This window comes from Cariama cristata, unplaced genomic scaffold (genome assembly GCF_000690535.1).
Source record: "Cariama cristata isolate BGI_N322 unplaced genomic scaffold, ASM69053v1 scaffold6072, whole genome shotgun sequence".
Taxonomy (NCBI): Eukaryota; Metazoa; Chordata; class Aves; order Cariamiformes; family Cariamidae; genus Cariama; species Cariama cristata.
In genome coordinates this window covers 47,808-71,280 of record NW_009605442.1, presented here as the reverse complement: position 1 = coordinate 71,280, position 23,473 = coordinate 47,808, and the positions used below count along the sequence as shown (strand labels likewise).

Genomic DNA, 23,473 nt, shown 5'->3' with positions numbered 1-23,473 from the left:
TCATAGAACTGGTCTCGGCCCATCGATCCAGCCTGACCAGATCCCTCTGTAGAGCCTTCCTACCCTCAAGCAGATCAACACTCCCATCCAGCTTGGTGTCATCTGCAAACTGACTGAGGGTGCATTCGATCCCCTTGTCCAAATCATCAATGAAGATGTTAAACAGAACTGGCCCCAACACTGAGCCCTGAGGAACACCACTGGTGACCGGCCGCCAACTGGATTTAACTCCATTCACTACCACTCTCTGGGCACGGCCGGCCAGCCAGTTTTTCACCCAGTGAAGGGTATTCCTGTCCAAGCCATGAGCTGCCAGATTCTCCAGGGAAACGCTGTGGGAGACAGTGTCAAAGGCCTTGCTAAAGTCCAGGTAGACCACATCCACAGCCTTTCCCTCATCCACCAAGCGAGTCACCTGGTCATAGAAGGAGATCAGGTTGGTCAAGGAGGACTTGCCTTTCATGAATCCATGTTGGCTAGTCGTGATACCCTGATTGTTCTGCACACGCCTTGTGATCTCACTCAGGAATATATATGTGTGTACACATACATGTATATGAGTATATGTATGACTACGCAAAAACACCTTCCTATATTTGAAATTTTGCAAAAGACTAAGATTCTGAATTATTAAAAACAAGATACAATTACCTATTGGATTAAACTCATGCATCCTCATGCCTGGAGGCAATTTCTTCTCCTCGATGTGAATATTCTCTATCTTCTTATCAGTTGTATTTGTTACTGTCACTTGCACAGACACCATACGATCACCAAAAATGCCTGGCTGTCTTGAGAAGCGATAATGAGCTGCTAATCCTTTTCCACTCATTCGATGTAGCAGTTCATGTGTTTTTGTTGGCACAGAGACTTGGGTAGTGACCTGTTAAGTACAAAACAACAGTTGGTGAATGTCGTAAGCAAACAACATAAAAAATTACCATTAAACATCCTACTTTTCACGCAGCTAGAGCGCCTGCTTTCAAGTCGGAATTTCAGTGAACTAGAAATATGTAAGGACATATTCAAATCCATAAACAAATTCCAGTAATAGCTATCAGATAACAGAGCCTAAAAATAGTATTTCTGGTGCTGAGAAACAGCAGCTTTAACTTTGTTGTATTTGCCTCACTTTCCATTACAAATTTGTTTTCAATATTTTAACTCTACAGTTATCCATTAAACTATGAGAGGTTTTTTTAGGAGTTACAGTTAAAATAATTATGTTGTTTCCAGCAAGAAGTCTCTTTCCACTCTATGCATCAGAACTCAAGGGTGACCCCAGGCCCAGTGCGTACTGTGAAGCTATAGTGAGAACTTTCTTCTCCTTCTCTTGTTAAAACCACAAAATTGTTGCCTAACAATTACACCAGTCAAATACTAAAACCACAGTTGTATAGAGAAGGATGTTGCCAGTTCTTTAATAGTCTTGCTGCCACAAGCCGTAAGAGAAATCGCAAGGGTGTTTGGGTCCATTCTATCCTGAAAAGTAGCATGAATAAAAGACATGCAGTATGCAAATTCCTAGAAGATACTGCTGATATGGAAATCCATAATCATGAGCTCAAAAGTGCAAAAGTAGGGAATATGCAGAAAACTGCAGAAAAGAGAATTAGAATTCTTTAAACAAGTTTTAAGGAAAGGCTCAGAAATTACATGAAAAGCAACACCACACAAACAGAACACAGAGGTTGAAAAAGCCAGATGCTCAGGACGAAAATCCTACTTGTCTTGTCAATGCACTATGCGCTACTGAACTTTATAGTATATCTGTCAGATATATTGGTTCATCTGTTTCCACTGATGGGTGTCCATCTTCTCCTGCCCTACCCATAGCCCTGAGTGTGTAACTAAGTAAAAGAGACAACTGCAAATAGCAGGATGTTCAAGACTCCAAGGAGCTAAGCAAGGAGAATGGGTTTTTATCTTGCCTTCCCTACAAAACTCTTACAGGTCGCTACCTTTTCCTAACCACCACATTTAACATCAAGCGGCTGATCTGAAGACTTAGTGAACACTTCCAGTAATATAAGAAGCTGGTAAGAGCTAGGATTTAAACCCACAAGGTGTTACAGAAATGGGAGAGGATCTGGAAAACATAAGGCTGTAAAGAATCCTGTTGAAAAATTTTAGAATTAGCGAGTGTGTAACAAACTTGATCTTCATCTCTGAGTACCAGTTTCTGAACTGGAAAGCCAGGCTAGTAATACCTATCATCACCTCAACTGAGTATCTGTAAAGATCAACTATTAAATGTTTAGAAGTGTGAGCACTTGGATGAAAGCTAAAGAAAACCACATGAGGAACTGAGTGAGTGTGTATTCAGATGTGGCTTTGGAAGGTGCATTGTTTTACACATATCTTACTGAATGAAGAATAAACAATGAAGGAAAAAAGGCAGAAAGGCTTCCCATCCCCTCAAAACTCAACCACTATGTGACTATAATTAGAACAGCACATACAGACATGATCAAGCAAACAACTCCACAAAAACTTCCACATCAGATTTCACTTTCTAATTTTTACCTAGTGTTTCTTTCTCTAATACATAAAAAACTCTGGTATCAGGTTTTTTTAGAGACAAGTTAATGATCTACCACTAACCTTCAGTGTGAAGACTTAAGGCAGTTTCAAAATATGTCTGAACTGAGGAAATTCCACAAACTCAACTTTGAACCTGTACAACTTATTGACAATTTTAAAGTAAATTGCTGAAGTTCAGACATTTTCTTCCCCCTAAAAAGATAACGTAATATCCTCAGGGACAACATTTCTAATTTTTGTATATGATCAGAAGAAATTACAGCTGTTTACAAATATTTACATTTCTGTCCCTCTTCAAATAATAGCAGCAATAACACTTGAAGAATACAGGCACTGTATTTTTAAATAGATTCAAATTTTTTCAGTCCAATTATTGACCTCTGACAAGCATGAAAATATCTAATTCTTTGTCCAAGAACACAATTCAGTGAAATTTTACAAACCCCATAATGACCGGATATCTTTTTACTCCAATGCCACTTACATGCATAAATATATGATAAGATTATGGTTACTTTTATGTAGCTTATCTTTAAAATATATTTGTAAAATAATGACTCCTGTGGCATTACATGACCAGATTTCTGCCTAATGCAAAATGAATGGAAAAAGTATGAATCGCATGGACCTTCACAGTTCCTCAAAATTCAAAATACCTTTGAGTACAAAACCCAAACTTTAATAGATTAATACTCTGCTTAGATTTCTAGAAATAATTGCAAGGTCAAACTCTCAAAAAAAGAGTCAGTTGTCAGGAAATAAGAAAGGAGGTACTTCAAATAATAAATATCTTCTTGGTACATAAAGACAACAGCTGCAAGAGGTTATTAGCAGAGTCATAGTAGCACCTGTTACTTACACCATTGCTGAAATAATGAATAAAACTTCAGTTTTAAGATGTAATTTAAATCTTATTTTTAAGTTTAAGCTTAGCTTTTAACTTTTAACATTTAATTCAATTTGAGCTAGACATGCATAATAGAAGTGTTATTTCATGAAATAGTTCAACCATTTTTCATTAACAAGCTTAGGAAATGTGTTTTATTCATGTTAAAACAAGTATTTTGAAGTACACTAGCTTCTCTGTGTTAACATATACCTGGTTTTATTAATACTATTTATTAATAACATAAAAAGTTAGTAGTCAGAAATCCAGCGTAGATAAATATGCATACATATACAGCAAAAATCTCTTATTATACTTAAGTTGTAACACTGACTCAAATTTTACTGAAAACTTTTTGTGATTTTTAGAGATTTGAATCTATGCTCCTTTCAGCATTACTGCTAATGTTTCAGTCATAATTTCACCCATGAGCCCATTCACTTTTATTTGCAATATCATACTATACAGAGCAACAGACACACAAAGGACAGTCAGAATAATGATATTATGTTTAAACAATCTTCCTTCCTGTAGAACATTAATTTTCAGTTGCATTTAATGTGGCAGTACTAGAAATTAATAAAAAGTATATATGCTGAACAAAAGAATCTAGTTCTGGAAAATGGAAATTCTCAAGCCTTACTTGCCAGCAAGGGTTTTGTGCTGGCAAAGGTTGGTGTACCATAATGCAGTCTAATTAACAGTTGCATCAGCCTGGTAAACAGAGTTTTTTTGTTTAAATTCTAAAATCTTTAATGCATACAATTGCAATACCCATAGGGTAGATACCTGCAATCACTCTGGGGTTAAAATAATCCTCCACAGAGTTAATAGAACAAGAAGTATCTATTAACCAGGAGATAATCCCCTACAAATCTTGCACAGCATATGTTTAAATAATAGAAGTCGTTTGTGTACCTTTGGATGGTTTATGAAAATAACCAATCAATTCTGCAGACACAACATTATTTCTAAAGGAAATCTATGTGACTCATGATGCCTGCAGATACACAGAGACAAACCACACATATTTTATCAGTTTATTACAGTAAGCAAATAAGCGTGGAATGAGAGTGCACATAACTGTCTACTTAACGCTTACTGAAACATTTATAAGAGCTGTTATCTCCCTAATAACAGACAGACAGTGTGCAATTTTAGTGAGGAGAAAAGCTTCATATTTTTTAACACTTCACTAAAAAGTAACTGAAGAGTGTAAAATGAAAAATACTCTGTGCAGTTAGCTGGTAATGGACCATATTATCAACTCAAGTTAGATTTATAGGATACAAACTAGTCACTAATAGTTATTTTATGACACAGCATGTCTGCTTTTTTTGGGTGAAGATTATTAAGATTAAACTTGCAAAACTTACCTTTTTTTTTTTTTTACACAGCTGTTTAGAATGACAGAAATAAAAGAATTAAATACAGGCTCTCCTCCCACCCCATTTTGACTGAAAGCCACCATGAATTAAAAGTCAGCATAGGGACTCCACAGTGATATCATATGGGAACACTGTATTGATATGAGTCAGACTGGCCCCCACACTAACTGCACATGTTGAAAGATGATCCAGCAGCCTAAAAGAAACTGCAAGTATTTTTAAACTACTTCTTATGTAAGAAGAAGAAGGGTAACATTAGGATTTTGCCTTAACAGTCTCCCACTCATTAAACACGCAAAGGGGAATGTGTAAGATGACTGACATTTGGCTTGCTTTATCACAAGAGAGCTGACTAGTTACAACTCACTGAATCGTCTGCCATGAACATGCTTCTTTTTGCCAGCTCAATAAGTCTTTAAAAATTAAGGTTAAGTTAACACAAAAAACTACTTTCCATAATTATTTAAAATAAAAAGCACTACAAGGCTTATTAAATCTACAGAAAACAGAGCTGGACAGGCTTTCCTGTATTAATTATTATTATTATTGTTATTGAGCAGAAAGTTACGTCTGTTGTCTTTTTTCTTTTGTATTTGCTCCTTAGCTTAATAATGCTGTAATAATAACCATAGATTAATTTTTGATCCCATTTCAGAAATGTGTATATGTTTGGATAAAACATGTATTCTTGGAAAAAAATATTTGCTTCCAATAATGCTGATAATTATAGATCTATTCCTCTAATTTGCATTCTGCTAAAGCGGTGGACTGAATAATTTAATCTAAGTAGCCCTTCTACTGCCCTCCTATTGGCAATATCCATGACATAATCCAAGAATTACTCACTGAGCTGTGAGAGCTATATCCTCTCTTAGACTCACTGTAAGGTTATGCTCCAGTAACCCTGCAACAGCTAAGAGAAGGACTATCATGTAGCCCAGCCACATTTAAATGATCTTTCAACCGAAGCTATGAGAGCAACTTAACCATAATTTTATAGCATTAGGAGAAGCTGGAAAACCAGGCAAACAAAGGAAGGACAACTACCGGCAGGAAACAGTATATTCATGATCTTTTGCTCCATTATCACTTACATATTACTCACAGACACAAGGCAATGTCTTCCTTATACAGCTCTTACAAAAATAAAGAATTAAGAACTCATAAAAAGTTATAATAAAAAGCAAACAAAGAATTGCAGAAAGAATGTCAACATCCTACTCTGCATTATTTCAAGAGGCTGTAGCAAATCCCAACATTAAAGCATACTTAAGTCACACTAATATGGATTACCAAACTAAGGACAGCATCCCTCTGATAGAAGGCAGGGAAACCAAACAAGCAAGTAAGCAAGCTCATATTTTCTGCAGTCTAGAAAAGCAACAGGATACCATCATTCAATTTGGGCTAATTTAATTAGACATACAGACACCTGAAGGTGGCAAATTCCAGAAAATACGTGAAATAACTTTCCACCAAAGGCACATTTAACTGCTCTACATCTACTAAACGCTTTCTAAAAGTCATGTCTGCTAGGAAGTCTTTCAATTTCTAATACATCCTAACTCCCTTCTTTTTGCATTGTCACCAACATTTAGGCTCTACAGTTCCCTAAATGATTAATACGTCAATGAGGCTAATTGAAAATTAGCATATTACTGCTCATATCTTTAAACCAGTATTGGTTTCAGACAATTTCAGACATTAGAAAGTGAGTTTAAAAAATTCTTACTGAATTTCAACATTGATAGAATAATACTTTTTGTCTCTAAAACCCTGCAAGGAAAATAAAAATAAAATCCCATCAATGTTTAAATCACACAGAGATGAATTTCAAACTAAAGAGCACTTTTATTATACTGCCCATAGTCTGCCTCTATAAGGTTGCCAAAATTAATCCTTTTCTCTGCCTTTTTTTAACTCTAATATTTGTATGGTCTCATATAGGTATAAAATCATCCTTTCAAAGAGTAGTGTGTTCAAGGTAATCTGTGAATCTAGAGATGATAAAAATCTTCTGTAATATTAAACTATCTCTTTTCTAACATTTTTATGTCCCTTAGATGTTTCTGCGTTTTTTTTTAAAATATAACCAACTAGACAGATTTCCAGTAACTCTGTATCAATAAAAAGTGTTGCTCGTAGAGTGCAAAAATGACCACATGATATAAAGGAACCAGAATTAGTCCTGAACCTGGAGTTCATGAACAGCAGAAAACTCTATTAGTCCCATACCAGATTAATCAAGCACTTTTAAAACTGAGTGTGCACTTGTTTTGTATTTTATGTGTAACTGGGGGTCAGTGAGACAGATTGCATTTTGCATGTATAGTAGAGTTTGAAGCTTTATATTACAATGACACACCATTTTGTTTGAGATTTGGCATCTTTGGCTTTTCCTTCTGCTGAGCATAATGAATCACATGAATAATCCAATGAAAATATTAGTGAAATCTTTTTAAAAGCCTCACAAGAAACTATTTCAGTAGCAACAAAATGGGAATATTCTTGTGATTAAGTCAGGGTTATTACACAAACATGAAGGAAAAGGCTTAACTCAGCGTCATAATTATGGGCCTTGGTATAAATTCAGAAGTGCACATTCTTCCCCATAGGGTACTCTGGGATCACCAGTGGACTATGAAAAGGGCTTAAACAGATACTAAGGGAGTATTTTCTTTTAACTGCATTTGCAGAAAATTCCTAAACTGAAGGGCTTAAACTGTATGCCAATCCAGGTTTCAACTTCTAAAATAACAGTGACCAAATCAAATGGTGAAATTCGTATCTGTGCATGGGAAACCTCAAGGTTTACTATCATTTTGTCCTACGTATGCGTCTATGAAGTGAAAAGCAGACAGTCTCATGGCTGATGTATGTGTGTGATTTTCATCAAGCAGCATAGTATTTTAAATTCCCCTGAAACAGTCATTTAATGTTCCAAGAAAAAGCCATCCTCCCAATATACAAACAAGTAATTTACTTCCACTTAGTGATTGGACCCTTCCACTGACCACCTAACTGGGAAGTCTGAGGATTACCTGAAGTAGTTTAAGAATTAGAAAAACAGAATAAGGAGGAAGCCTTACTTTGCATCCCAATTATGAATTTGAAATAGTGGAGGCTGCTGAGCAAGATTAATATAGGTTTTGGCATTGAGTCTAAACCACTTCAAAGAAGTTCCTAAAAACGGCTTCTACATTATTTTGACTCTGGCAAACAGCCAGTACTCCAGAGACCTCCAAAATAAAAACACACTGAACCCTACTGGCTATAATGTATAACTTTACAGTTAGGGTTATAGTATAACAAGTCCTGCATATTGGTTTCTTCCAACAGAAGCATCTAGTTCAAACTTTTTCCCAAAAAAAGGATCCCTTTTGTCAGGGTAAGTGTAGAATATAAGTTGAAACACTTATAATATTACCTATAAGCCAAAGTGAACTCAGCCCATAATATGCTATATTTGAAATCTAGCACAGATATTTATGAATGCTAAAATGTAAACTGCAACTTTGCCAGCTTAATACAACTATATTTGAATCTTGGTCACTAAATTTTTGTTGAAGAATGCAGCATCTTATTTTGGTTTCTATCAGGATGATCTTAATGCACAGTAACCCACCTGGACAAAAATCCAAAATCAGCACTGAACTTGCCACACATACACATCTATTAGCATTTCCTCAATGTGAGTGTAGAATCTCTGCATGCACTGGAATACATCTCTTATACATGATATTGATGTGCCAATTTTTCCCAAGTTTTATTTCATTTTATACATAATGTTTTAAGCTGAAAAAAATCCATATTCCTTAGTTTGCAAAAATTACAGTTGACCTAACTGACACCGTTGCTAAAATACAGCTTTTCTGTGTTTTGTCTTCCTTAAGCTTCACTTTTTGAACTTAAAAAGAAAGAAAGAAAAAAACATCTGATACAGTTCATAGTCTGTTAAGAGACAAAGAGGTTTATTTATAACCAGTTACTTTCAGTTTCTTTGTTTAAATTCAAAAGCACACTACATGCACAGCATACCACAAACAAAAAAACCTCACCCTATGCGTATATCTAATAAAGGCTCTACTGTATGGATACAGATCCTGAATGCAAGTATGCTGCTTTACACAATAGCTGTGGCCATAGTTAAGTCTCTCAGTTGATGACCGAAGGCAAATTAGGTAGGTAATTTTTCTCATCTACTTTTAAAATTACCTTGGTACTAACTAATATAGAGTATTTCTGCTACTATCATCTAAATCCTCCAAAGATTGTCAGTTAACTGAGCACAAACGTAGCAGCAGGAAGACCGTGACAATGACCATTTATTAAAACTTATTCAATTTTAAAGTAATTTTAAATACACAAATATATTTAATAATAGTTGAATTTTATGATTTATGTAGTAAGTATATGTTCCAATGCTGCTGGTGTTACAAAGCTCCTTCAGCAGAAATGGTAGAATGATTTTTGTACATTTTTCATAAAAACATTCCAAACTAATAATAGTAAAAATTTGTACACAAACATTTTACAGCCATGAATTCCTAAACTCCACTATACAATTAAAATATCTATTTCACAGCTCTTACAAATGTACCTTTCCCCAATTCTTCTGGCATCTTCAAATCAAGAACACAGATGCCAGGGACTAGAAACACCAAGCGACAATGTATGTTGCCATATAAAGATGGAAAGGCTTCCTAATCCAAGTGAACAAAGTTCAAAATGAAAACTTTCATCAACTGCACGGCAACCAAAACTAGTTCAGGAAGATTCTAAAACTGCTTTTTAACGTTGTAATATGTCAAGCCACTGTTCACCAAGTCATTAGGAGAAAAGCATGCAAAAATAAAGGGAAAGTCTGCCACTACAGTGAGCTTTTTAAAACTCATCCTTCTGATGATACTATATTTAATCACAGCATCATTTAACAGCCTTTTAAAGAGTCATCTATCTCTCCAATACCCTCTAGAGTCTATGGCACAAGAGGACTGAAGACATTTCTAAATGATTCTGGTGTGACAGAACAATGGCACATCACTTACCAACTTTTTAAAAAACAGTCTTAACACAGGTTTGGAGGCAGGCAATGGAGGGTATCCCACCTTCCTGAAACTGTTAGCAAGAACTTTGACAGTACATTAAAATATGTCTGTACTGATATAATTTAAAAGATACCGAGTCACCTTACTTTAACAACAGCGACGTCCTTGCCCTTCACTTATTTGTACTGCTAGCCTACAAGTCATGTGGCAACATACTGATGGTTCGTGGCAGGAATTATATGCCCTAGCAGCCGTAACACCTCTCAACAAATTGAGCTGCCCCATGCATAGCTTTTACTTTTGATGACAAAATATTTATTTTCACAAATAAGTTTTAAGTTAGTCTTAATATTTTGGGACAAAATTTCAATATTATAATTTGAATATCAGGTGTTTCACTCCATGTGATGATGACTCTTCAAGTAAAAGTGACAAGATGGAGTCTTACATGCATCAACCAAGATTTGGTTATTTACTTTTTCACGTATGCCAAGCTTAAAAACCATCATTAACAAAGTTTCAGGAATCAAGACATTATGTTAATTATAAAGCATTTACTCCAATTTTCATCTATATTTAAGAAGTAGAATTTAATTTCAAGGTTTACAGACCCTCAGGACGGTTACCTATATGTGGCACTGTACATAAGTAAGTTATAGGACAAATTTTGATTCTGATTAGCAAAGTATCTTCCAGTGAAACCTTAGGCATCCCTTTACATTGCTATGAAGTTCTGCCTTTTGTGCAATGCATACTTCAATTAAGCACAGACCAAACAAGAAAAAAGGTGAACAAAAGCAACTTATGACCATCATAACATCCTTATATGTGAAATAATTAGCTGTATTCACAAGCAGTGATTCATATACTTAGAAGAGCTTTGAGACCTCACCATCACTGCATATTGAAATGAATAAGCTGTCTCCTTCTGAGTGAGAAGGGGAGCTTCAATAAGGAGTTTTCAGCAGATTCTCTATAAATTCTGAGTGAAGAAATAAATTAAAAAAATTTGTTTCTTCATTTGGGATCAGCAGAATATGTCAATAAACACGCTGATAAAGATATGGAACAACATAATTTACAATTATAAAGGACATCTATGGTTTTTGAGTGTCATTCCTCAGTACAAAAATACAAAAATCCAAAACTATAATCAGTCATACAAAAAACCATGTGCACAATCTGTAGATGTAGTTGAAGGAGGCTTCTAAAAAACATATGCTACAGTAGCATAAATCTTTGAATGCAAAGAATATGAAAAGTTGTATTTTTATTAATTTCCAGGTGAGAGCTTGAAATTTTTCCTCCTACTGTGATGTACAGTCCTCAGAATACTCACCATAGTCTCACAATGCTGTGCTGCACATGACATGCAAAAGTCAGGAAACTCAGTTTTCTACTTTATAAGTTTTATATATAATATTGGGCAAACAACTATGAAATATTATAACTTGTTATACAGCTATCACATACATAGGTTTAAAAAAAAATTATTGCTACACCCTAAAAACCCATATGTATTAGGTATACAGTTGTAATGAAGCTGAACTGCCTGTTATGTATAGCTAATATACGTTACGCAAGAAAATTATATCGACAGCCTTCTAAGTGCTGTATAAATTCACATTCTATTTCTATTAGAATTCTACTTTTGCAGTTAAACAAACTTTGTCATAGGATCATCATTTACTGTGACCCTCTGAAAACAAAACACTGATTAGCACATTTTCTGGCACATGTTGTGTCTGTCACTAAACAATGTCTTAATTTAAATTCTTGTTCAGAATCACTGCTTTGACAACTACTGTCACTGTTCAAGGTCTGCACGGAGCTTCAAACTGCATATTATCACCCATTGACAAACTCGACATTTTATGAGGAGCCTCTTCCAACACTGACTTATCCTCCTTACTCTGTGTAAATAAGTAACAATTCATTTTATAACCTTGACTTTAAAGTCCAGCCTTTCCACCCTCTTTTTTCTTCTTCCTAAACAACTGACAAAGAACAAGGAAGCTGATTGAAGGGGTCCATTATGTATCAACTTAAAGAAAGGCAAAGTGATTGATGAAACTAGCAGTCACCTTCACTGCTAGCTACTGCACCTGTATCCTTTTTGTCAAATGACCTGAAAATCCTGCTGACAGTTTAACATTCACCACAAGGATACACTCTCTAGTACTGTAGTTTTGAATATTTTTATTTGCTCAGAAATTCATGGGCACACTTTTTAAAGATGGAAGTACACATTTGAAATTAGTAGCAATTTGTATTTTCTGCCCATGTATCTTGTGCTTTCTAACAGTTTACTTGGCAAAACTATTAAATAATACTCGCCAGTAAGCTGGTAAACCACAGTCACACAATTAAATTGTTCACATTATGATCACCATTTCAGCAAAATTTGCCAACAGTGATAAGAGGATCTCAGTTAATTTCCTTATCACAGAAGAAAACCAGTTTCCGGGTTTCAGACTAAGTTTCAGACCTTTTCAGCAACAATCATTTAAAAACAAAAAAAAAACCACTTTTTTTTTTAGTTATTATTTTCAGTTTTTAAATAATATCTGGCTACTTTAATACAATCCTGGGTTAGCAGATCAATTAAAACTTTCTTTTCAGCTCAAAAAGATGATTAAAAATGCCAACACCAAACCATTCCTATGGTACTGAAGCTGGTCTACTACCCTCTGTATGAAATAAAATTTTCACTGGGAAAGTGACAATTGAGAGACAGGAAAATCTCAATAATAATAAAAAAAATCCTGCTTTACTCTGTGTGGGGGACAGCACCATTTCCTTTGGGCATTTATTACCTGTTAAAAACCAATCTTTTGGTGAGTGGCAGTTCAGGGTTTTTGAGAGCAAGCTGCAATATTTCTTCGGGTCTGCAGAGTCATAATTAAAGCTGAACTGAGTGGAATTGGAGAGGGAAGGTCAGCGAGGTGCCGTATGAGAGATGAGGCTGGGCTGATGGGCACCAAATGAACAAATTATGATGGGCCCCACTCAATGTGATGAGGTCAAATGCTTGTTTCTACCCACTGACAGTTCAATTTCCCTGAAATGTCTCTCGGTTCTCTATGAGCTAATTATGAATGAAAAGTTATCAACTGACCTCACCAAAAAGAACCTTCTTGGAGCTTTTAATGTCAAAATATTGTTAGAAACGCATGCTGGCCCAGTTTTTTCGCCAAACAATACCCAGAATAATCTAAATACCAGTATTATACTATACACTTTATACCTGCAGTATAGACATAAAACATTCCTCAACTGCTACTAGATAAAACATATACATAAGTTTTATAAAGCAAATCCATATTAACATTACCATTTATTATCAAAAGGTACCACACTTTTATCTTTGTTTAACATAAACCACATAACTTTCAAAAATTTCCATATTAATATTAATTTCCAAGAAAATATTGCTGGATTTTTAGTTTTAAAGTACCAATACTCAGCTGTATTCCAGCATCTAGATGGTATTTCTGCACAACTCTAAAGCAACTGATAAAACGCACAGTTCTTGCATGGACCCTCAGTTTTCAGAGTAGTCTCCTGATTGCCTTTGTGAAATACTATCTTTTGAAAATTCAAGCACATATGGTTGCATACACTTCCAAAGTTTTAGACAAGCAGTAAACACAGAAAATTTAAACAGACTATTACAGAAGGTGGATCTTTCAAGTTAAAAGAGAACAGAGAAGTGAATGGACTTCCAAATTAGCAACTGAGAACAGGAGTGTCCGAGAAATTCCAGACTACTTATTTGCATAAACAGGTAATTTTGAAGACTTTTTTTGCCACAATTATTCAATAGAATATGATTCTAATTAATTCATAAGAAATGACAGTAGTCTGATGCTTTGATTTAGAATGTTACCTGCCTTCCTTTTATTACAAAGCTGTTTCTATTTGATATGTTTAATTACAAGTCAGAAATTTTAAAGGAAATTCCTAAGAGGTGATCAGAACTCCACTTTGCAATGTATTTTTAAAATTATACATGTGCTACCCATATCCTTGGCACTGCACAAGATGGGACTGTGTGAGAACATTAATTATACCAACTTTTAAATTATATCAATTAATGCAAGTGCAGCACACGCATAATTACAATAGGATGTTAAAGTCAGAGTGTATCTTATATACATTGATTTATAAACTAAAATTATTTTGCAGGTATTAAGAATATCACATAAAATGACTGGGGATAATGTAAAGGGAAACTTTTAAGTCAGTGTTTTCTAAAAATTCAATAAAATTTTAAGGTTGTTTAAAGTAACTGGCTAAAATAAGCCACTGCTTATTTTATTTAAAATTAAATCTTTAATCACAAAGTTTGAAGCAGTCATCTGTGTGGCTAGCATATACAGCTATAATATAAAAGTAAGCCTGAAGGTTTTCAGTACAGCACAGTATTAAATTTATCAATATAACAGTTGCTGTCATTGTAGTTGGCATACTATCTTCTTAGACACTCTGTTGATCAAGAATCATTACAACAACAACAACAAAAACCTGTGCCGCACAGAGTCTTCATGTTTCAGTACCACAATTAACAACAGAGAAATGCAGTTCATTCATTACAGAACCTTTTCAGGAAGTTGATTTTTTCTAATTCTTATTGTAATTGCATTGTTCTAATCCTGTATTATAAAGGCAGCTGCTTGCCTATCATTTGTACTTTCCTCGTTAATCCTGACTCAGTGAATTAACCTTTAATTACAGCCGTTAAAATTGAAATGAGCCTCTTGTCTGGCTAGAGCTGCCCCCTTCCAGTGCATGAGACTGATGAAAATTTTTAGGGTCAATGAATATGTCCCGTGTCATGTCTGATAGATGCTAAAGATGTGAAGAGGTAAATGTTACCTTAGAAAGATGTGGTTGAAATTTTTAAGAGCTCGGTTTTATTGGCAAAATAAAACAAAAATAGAGCTTAGGTTACCTCTCTCTTCTGTCTGAGTTACACAGCATAACATACACAGAGACACACTCTGTTTTACATGTATTACCACACTACATATTTAAATAATAACTTACAGAATCATCATCATGCATTACACATGCTTGTTTTTAAACACCTAGCAGCAACTCTGTTTACAGTAGTCCTATTTTAAGGAGCATAATATATGTATTTTTCATGTTGGAAAGAAAAAGAAGCATTACTTTAAATTCTCTCATAGATCTAAGCACATAATTATCAAAAAAGTTGGATTAGTTTTAAGGACAGTACTGACTTTTAACGGAAGGCAAAAAACGATCAAGGATCTCCTCACGGCAACTTATCTAAAGGAGTTTCTTTTTTGCAATATCCCCCCCCCAACTTAAATTCTATTTTATAAATAGGATTTGAATATTGTTATTGCACTTTACTTCGCAATTTTAGCACTTCATTTTTAATTACAATATTTGAATATTGTTTTAATCTTTTTTGCTCCAAGACAACAAAACAGCAAAATAGCATTGAATCAGAAGCACTACTGTTAATCAAAGATGTGGTTACTCAAAATACAATTTAATTAATATACAAGTTATATATAAACTAATATACAACTTATAATATACAACTAATTATACATTATATTTATATAATTATACATTGTGTATAATTTTAAACATACATATAACTTCTGTAATGTATACATTATATATAAAAGCATAAATAAAAGACCCAATCTGGAGAATATCTAGTAATAAAACATGCAGTAATCAACTAAATCAGTGAGATTATACATAGTAATAATATAATACACCTCTCAGACTGGACATACTATTATTCAGGCCAGTTTCTTCTATCAGAAACCTGTTTCTGACTCGGAAGAAGGATCATGTTTGAACTTCTGAATTAAATTCCTTAATTCATTTAAAAGAAAAGAAGTTAAAGTTTCTTAATTCTTAGGTGTAGAGCTTGTTAAGTATTAAAGTGTTTAATGAACATAAGATGGGTATTTTTCAGTTGAATACTAATAAACATCACAAATATGGACAAATGGATTTCTAATTAAAGGTGAAATGACACTTTAAAAAATAGTGTCATAGCAGTTTTTTTTTTTCCTAGCTATAATTTTTAAAAGTATGTGGAAGCATTTTCTGAAAGAACATTATAACTTTAAAATATTTGATGTAACACATATACAATGTTACCAATTTCAGAACACCCTCTTATACAGTAAATTTATATAAACACAGAAAAATAAAATTAAGTATGCAGGAGGTCTTTGTTTCATTCCTTCTTCTGTCTTGGCAATGGTTAATATCTGCTGATGAGCAGCTACATTCATTTGTAGATTTCCAAGTGCTTTCCCAAGGTGAGTAAGCATCATTATCCTCATTTTTCAGATGGAAAACTAAAAGATTAAGTTACTCCCTCCAGATCACACAGCAAGCAGTAAGCCAAAAATAGAACTAATTTTCCATATGTAACACCCAGTTCTGTATCCAGTGGACCACGCCACCTTCCCACAAGCATCAGTCACACCTAATCAGCTGCATAGCTGAATTTTGGGCAGCACTAAGAAAAAGTTGGGTTTTAACTCTTAAATTTAAGACTATATCTTTTTACTTGCTTCATAAGTACAAACTTTCCCAGGCACGCCACTAACATATGATACTTGTAAAAAGTGGTAAAAACTAAAAAGTTTGTAAAAATTAAGCCTTATGCTAGTTCCAGACCTTGTAGGGTGTAGAGCAGGGGAAAATGGAGACAATGCAGATTAAACTGTTCCACATGGAAAAAGCACCATCTTAAGAACGAAGCTGGAGAAAAAACGATGCAGAACTCCAAAAACATCTCTGCTCAATGTGCAAGTGTGGTCAACAATGCAAACAAGTTATAAACATGCACAGGAATAGGATACATGTAGACTATCTTGCAGCACACTTCCTCCTTCTCCTCCCCTCAGCAAACCTTCCAAATTTCAATCTTTTTATAAAAAGGTGGGCTTCAGAAGAAGTATAATGAAAACATTTAATGCATAGGAAAAAGCTTTCTTGTGATGAGACACCAAAAAGATAAGACATTTCTTTATACAAAGCTAAAAAACAAGAGGGTAAATGGTAAACTATAAAAAATAAAATGATACGAAGGATAACATATGCCTGTGTTATCCTAACACAAAATCACAAAACCATCTGATAGAAGAGAAGACGTGGCTAACACTGAAAATCCATTTAAAAGAAACATCTTTTGTCTGAGTAAAAAGTTTTAGAAGTGTCCTAAGAGGGACTGGATATATTTATAGAAATATAAAACCAGTTATTTAAAAAACAATGACAGTTGACCAAAATCTCTCTGAGAACACAGGGCAGAAGTGCACCAAGAATCTAGTCAAACCATTGCACACAGTCCTCTGCTATCACAAGTGATTGCACTACATCTCCTCCATGACATTAACAAGTCAAGGTTTCTTCTGATAGAGCCATTCCTGAGGTAAGAACGCAGACCAGAGCTTATATGAATGAGAACTGTATCTAGTTATAGAATAATTACTGCTAACAAAGCTCTGAAAAAATAAAACTCATGAAGTTGAGTGCATGCCAATAACTATCTGGAAGAACTACTATTCATGTCTTCACTGCAGGATTTTGCAAATTCTTAAGCACCTCATGCTAACCTTTCCTGCAAGCGGCATACCAGACTAGAGACACCATATAGTCCATTATTGCAATCCTTGTGTTCCCAGTACTTCTAAGAAGAGATCCTTCACACATGAAAAGAATATAGTTCAGAGGCAGTCTTAACACTTGCTAGTGGAACCACAAACAGCCTAAATGGACAAAGCAACCTAAATGATACGAAAGTTTCCCCCTGTAAAGACTACCTCAACAACTTTGAGATTAAAATACCATTTAAGGTGTTCTGCCATTCTGAAAATATCTCCAGTTCAATGTTGAGGGAGTTCATGTTTACTGTTTCTCAAGGAATTCTGTAAGTGTGCTCAATTTGAAATTAAATGTATTTATCACCTGGTTTGACAGGTCTGCAGCTCGACCCTGACTTTTGTCAAAAGCTATTATTTCTGCTCTATGCATCACCACTCTAAAGAAGTTCTCAAAGTGGATCTCAGTCAAAAGTTCTGTAGAGGACATGAGACAGCAAACAAGATGATTTACTCCTTCCTTCCTGAACAGTTTCTGTGGAACTCTGAGTAGTAGGAAACAATACAAACACACCATTGGTAATAGCTACTATCAAGAGAATACACTGAACATGCTGAATAAAACGTTAGTAAGTAAAGCGGTACCACTTCTACAATTATACCATAATTCCGTATGTACAATAATTAATGGCAACACTAAATTGTCACATCAAATATTTTTATAAGTACCTCCTCACTATAAGAGTTTTCCATTCTTTTGCTACATGCTCCTATCATGAACTTCTGTTGTTCACCCTTCATTTTTTTCCCAAATTATCCTCTTATTTGGGGCAGGGGAAACAATCTCCTCTCAAATCATACTCAACTCAGGCAGTATTTCCACACACTTTTTGCCCCATCCAACTGCTGCTACCATTAAAGCCCATATCCAGCTGTCAGTTCTCCCTTCCACTAACACTGTTCTCAATCATAACAAATTTCTTGCTACCAAAGCAGTATTTCCTTCTCACTAATTTTATTTTTTAAAGTATGTGTCATTTTTTACCGGTTAATTATCATAGGCAGCATACTCAGGGGTCTACACATTTAGGAGAGCAGTTGCTTGTACATTTTTATCATCTAAAATCCTAATGAGACAAGAACAGCTGGTTTAGCTATTTTTCTCATCAGCAGTGTGAAAGGTAGGAACAGATGATCACTCCCTTCTTCAACTTCTCTTTGATACCATAGCTCTCCTCTTACTCCTCTCACCACTGCTGCTCAAAATATTATTTCCTGCAGCAGGTTATAACCATCCCTGTCCTTATGTCATTTGTAAGTTTTGCTTTCAGTTCCCTCTTCTCTCACTTTATAACCTCCCTTTAGGGGAAAACACCCATTTCCAGTGTTTTCAGAGAACTGCTTTATACTGACAGCTTGCATCTTTCTCTCGCCTCCTATTTTTCATTGGCACTGCATCTTCAAGTATCTTTCAAGTCTGCAAATGTATCCATCCAAAACTCAATTGACTCCAAATGCAGTCTTTCCCCAACCACTTAGGTCTGACTTCTCTTGCGTTCACACCCCAATAACCCCTGTAGTAGCCTCTGGTGACCTCAGCTACCTGGTCCAGTTGAGCCATCCAAAGATGGACTACGTATACCAGACCACACTAGAAGCATGCACAAGGATTTACTATGTTTTGCATCCACTTGGAAGAAAGTTATCCATAAATTACCAGAGAATTTTGTTTTTCCTGGAACAAACTCTAATATGCATGTGTGTTTATACAAGGGTGAAATGTGCTATAGGTAAATGTGAACCATAGAAACAAATGAGCCACAGGACAAAGCATCAGGTTGTGCACTGTAGTTTCTATTCAAGGATATTTTGGTTTTGTAGGTTTAAAGAGATCCACACCATTACTGTAAAACTATCCTTGTATTTATGCTTTCTATAATGTCCCGTAGCTATGAACTTGGAGTTACAAGTTTTCTAAAAGCTGTATCTAATTACAGTGCTGAATGATTTGAATAATAGACTGCCTGACATTCCAAGATGAGTGGCTGCTACATTTCTTTGATATTAGGGTCATCTACTGTACTTATCTATTTTTACTCCATGCTCTCCATTGCCTAGTAATAAATTAATTTCTCACTGTTAGTTTGGCATGTGCCCTACAGTCAAATTCATCTTCTCTCCCATTGAAGGAAGAAAAGGTTTTCTGAAGTATGACTACCCTCCTTATTTTTAGAATTAGTCATTACAGATTAAATTCAAAATACAATTTTAAGAGGGACATTCCCACATAAAGTCTTAAAAGCTGTTTTCATATTTTCATTTTTTGAAAATTACCTGATGGCACTGAACAACATGTGACAATAGTTGTTTAACTACTTGCATGCAGGACTTTTTACTATATAAGGATATCATTTGAAAGAACAGTTTTTAACCTTAGCATTTAATTTTTGTTGCTTCCTGGTGCCCAAAACTCAGCAAAGGACCTCATGTGCACGTAAAATTATTATGAATGGCAATGAGAGTTGAGCTTAGATCTGAAAACAGAATACAGCCCCAAACATGTCATCACTATCCAGGCTGCAACAATTAGTTCTTATGTGATTTGGGTTGTTTCCAGAGCAGGGCATATGAGGAAATGTTCTAGCTTCTTTGCTGGTTACATGTTTTACCAGCAAGTCAGCAGTACTAAGAAGGAGGTATTTTGTAGAATCAACCCTTTCATGCAGAACTTCTTCCGCTCTTTAGTCTACACCTTCTAGCTCTTTCTATCTAACACCTCTATTTCGTTGTAGCTACCTTCTGAAGAATGGGGAGAAGAATTTAACAAATGTATAGTGGCAATCATGAGGAAAGCAAGCATGAATTTGGGAGTGGAACATGTGTTCAGGTACTGTAGATGATGAAAGGACTAAAGACACTGGCAAACAGGGGGTGTTCTCAAGCATCTGACAGTACTAATTGCTATCCTAAACCTACCTGCAAAGATGGTAATTATGAAGTAAAGGAAAGACATCAGAGTCATTCTTAAGCTAACCCAGAGCCAGGAAAACAGATGATTGCCTGTGTTTTGAGCTGTCAAAGCCATAAAGGAGAGCAAAGAAGAATTTGTAGGATCTCAATCACAGGAATAACAACACAGTTGTAGTTAACCTCAGGCTTACCACCTAAATCTGCATATTGCACTGCAAAATAACATGGAAAAGAATTTCTGGCATTTTCAGACTGTGTGACATGTGAATGACTACACATCAGGTAAAGTGACAGCATGTCCACAGATTGTTACTGCTCTGCTTGAAATTTAAGTTGCATGACAATTTTCGTAGATAAGGCTAATATCCAACACATTATCTGAAAGTCTACCTTTTGAACATCAAATTTTAAAGCCTCTAAACATGAAACTGAATCATCAGCTAAGATCTTTTATTTCTTGAGTCAAATCATTCATGTAGCTCCTTTATCTAAGAATTATTTGATTTTGAAAACATATTGATCCCAAAGCCAGCACAAAGTACTTTAACACCAATTACTGAAGTTGCACTGTAGGTTCTATATACCAGCCTCATTAGAAACAAGGCTAGGCTAAAAAACGTCTGTGCCTCCAGTATTTTTTCTGGTCACTCCCATTCACTTTCACAAGGATAAGTATCCTATGTTGTACTGCTGCAATTCCTTATTCAATTGTGAACATAAATTGGACGCCCAAAATGACTAAACAAAAAAACACACAAAAAAAGAACACAAACTACTATCCTTTCCCCCAACAAAGGAATGCCCTCTATCTCCATAACTTTGTTAACCTTAATTATACCTATAGTTTTGAGATTCCCTAATGGAAAGTGCTACAAAGCAGAAAGCACTAACAGAATGAATCATGACACACCCTGATACACGACTGATTATAAATCTATACCTTTTTTATTTGCACCCAGGGGTTATGCTTTGTATACTCATGAAAAATGACTTCCAAGTAGCAAAATGTCATAATTGCAGGCATGTATGTAAACAAACAGGCTGAGGATTAACGGGTATGTGATTTTCTTGTAGTTTATTTTTGATAGTGTAGCAACTAGATTTGAAAGATTTGTATAGTTTGGATAACTAATTTCTGAATTAAAGTTTCCCTGAGGCAGAGAAAAAGATAGATTGAAAGAGAAGGTTAAAAATCCTTGAAGGCATCCTTCTCAGACATGCGATACTCATACTTCTCTCCATGTTTCAGAATTTAATTATTACAGATCAAAAAAAGTTGCCAGACTTGCATTTGAACCAGAATTTCATAGACCTTTACAGGTAAAAGAACTTTAAAAAAAATCACTTTAATGAATGCCTCAGAAACATGTGAAATGCTCTAATTAAGACAGACACACACCCACCCCACTTTTTAAAGGCTACTTACATCAATGAGTGATGAACTCGACAGACTTAATCCCTTCAGGTCTGTTGTTAAACTTGGGGACAAAACAGCTGCTGTAGGAACTGCCACAGGAGTGGTCACAGGACAGACTAGAAGTAAAAAGGCAATTGATACTTAACTTTAAAAAAAAATCAAAATACTAGGACGGACAATGAGCTATTTTCATTAATTGTAAAAAGGTTTTATGTCTTCATCTAAATATTTTATCCTTGTATATATGTTTTTAATAGCAGAAGATTAGTTTTTCAGACATATAGCCCCAATACTCACAATCAACAATGAAAATATAAATAAAATTGATATATGTATAGACCACTTGTTATTTACATAAAAAATATTTTTCCTGCTTTCCTGTTTTCTCCTCTATTTTATCCTTCAGTCTGATCCATACTATGTAGCACATTTTCATTTACAAGTTATGTGCAAAGTACATATTAATGCAATTCTAACTTGTGTCGCACCTATAGAAGCTTGAAGAACTGCACTACAAAACATACCCAAAAAACAGTGCCAGCTCTACTCTACCCTTCCAAGATTACATTTTAATCCATTTTAAACCACAATCAAAATTGTGGGTTTTGGCATCTTATTATAGTACCACAATTGGTTCATAGGTTGCACAGATGTTGTACAAGTCACACCCATTGGCACCTGAGAAAATAATCCCACTTTAACAGAAAACAAGTCCAGACATACAAAAATCCTCAAAATAAATGTTTTATATACCAATACATTCTAAATTTTGAAACCATTTCTCAGTTCTAAAACAAACAAAATCACATATTGTAATAATTGTGCTTAAAAATAACTTGATAGCCTAAGCAATTTTTTTTTTGTCAGGAAGCTGTTGCGACAAATTACTGGAATCAATGTTTCAGACATTTAAAATTCATTGAATTAACCGAATTCAATTTATGCCATGGGAAAAATGAGGTTTTAATCAAGATACTTACGATCATCTAAATCTAAGAGAAACACATCTTGTTTGTTTGGAGCTTTTTTATCTTGCACTAGTTTTTCTTCTTTCTGTCAAAATACATGAATATTTCATCTTTAACCATATCAGCAAAAGAAAAGTATTTCATAGTTTTATAAAGCAAAGTGTAATTTCTCTGCTGTAAACCAAAAATTTATCCATTTTCAGGGCTCAGCACTCAGAGAATTAACCCAGTGAGAAAGACTTCCTTGTAGGGGCAAGCTGAACCTAAACCCGACATATGAGTTACATTTACTCCTCTGAAGCCCATGTTTTCATTTAATATTCCTAATAGTTGCTACTGAAAGAAAACTTTTGCTGACAGATCAGACACTTCTGTTAAGACCATTAAAACAGAGCTAGAAGCATTTTTTTTGAAAACAAGAGATTTGGGTGCTAACATTTCTGTTTCCATATGAAAAACAGGACAAAATCCGTTCAGTAAGAAAGTAGTGATTTGCACTTATCTAGGAGTATGGAATCCTGTCCCTTCATCTACTAGGAATTTACTTAATTGCTGGACAAATAACAAGAAGTAGATTTTTGTCACAAAAAAAGTTTCAATTTTTAGCCTTAAGAGGAGTTCTGTTAATAAGGATTGGCAGTAAAA

At 34.8% G+C, this 23,473-nt stretch overlaps 1 protein-coding gene across 1 annotated transcript in view; it reads right to left on the bottom strand.

The window, feature by feature from the left end:
- The window catches only part of LOC104158332 (AP-3 complex subunit beta-1-like), a gene marked incomplete at its 3' end in the record, with an annotated part of 73,133 nt that overhangs the window by 3,803 nt on the left and 45,857 nt on the right, over positions 1–23,473 (bottom strand). The window contains exons 13-15 of the mRNA XM_009695950.1: positions 22,841–22,913; positions 21,870–21,976; positions 652–883 (exon numbers count right to left, since the gene is read on the bottom strand). Coding sequence (XP_009694252.1) covers positions 652–883; positions 21,870–21,976; positions 22,841–22,913 — 412 coding nt within the window. The remainder of the gene's footprint in view (positions 1–651; positions 884–21,869; positions 21,977–22,840; positions 22,914–23,473) is intronic.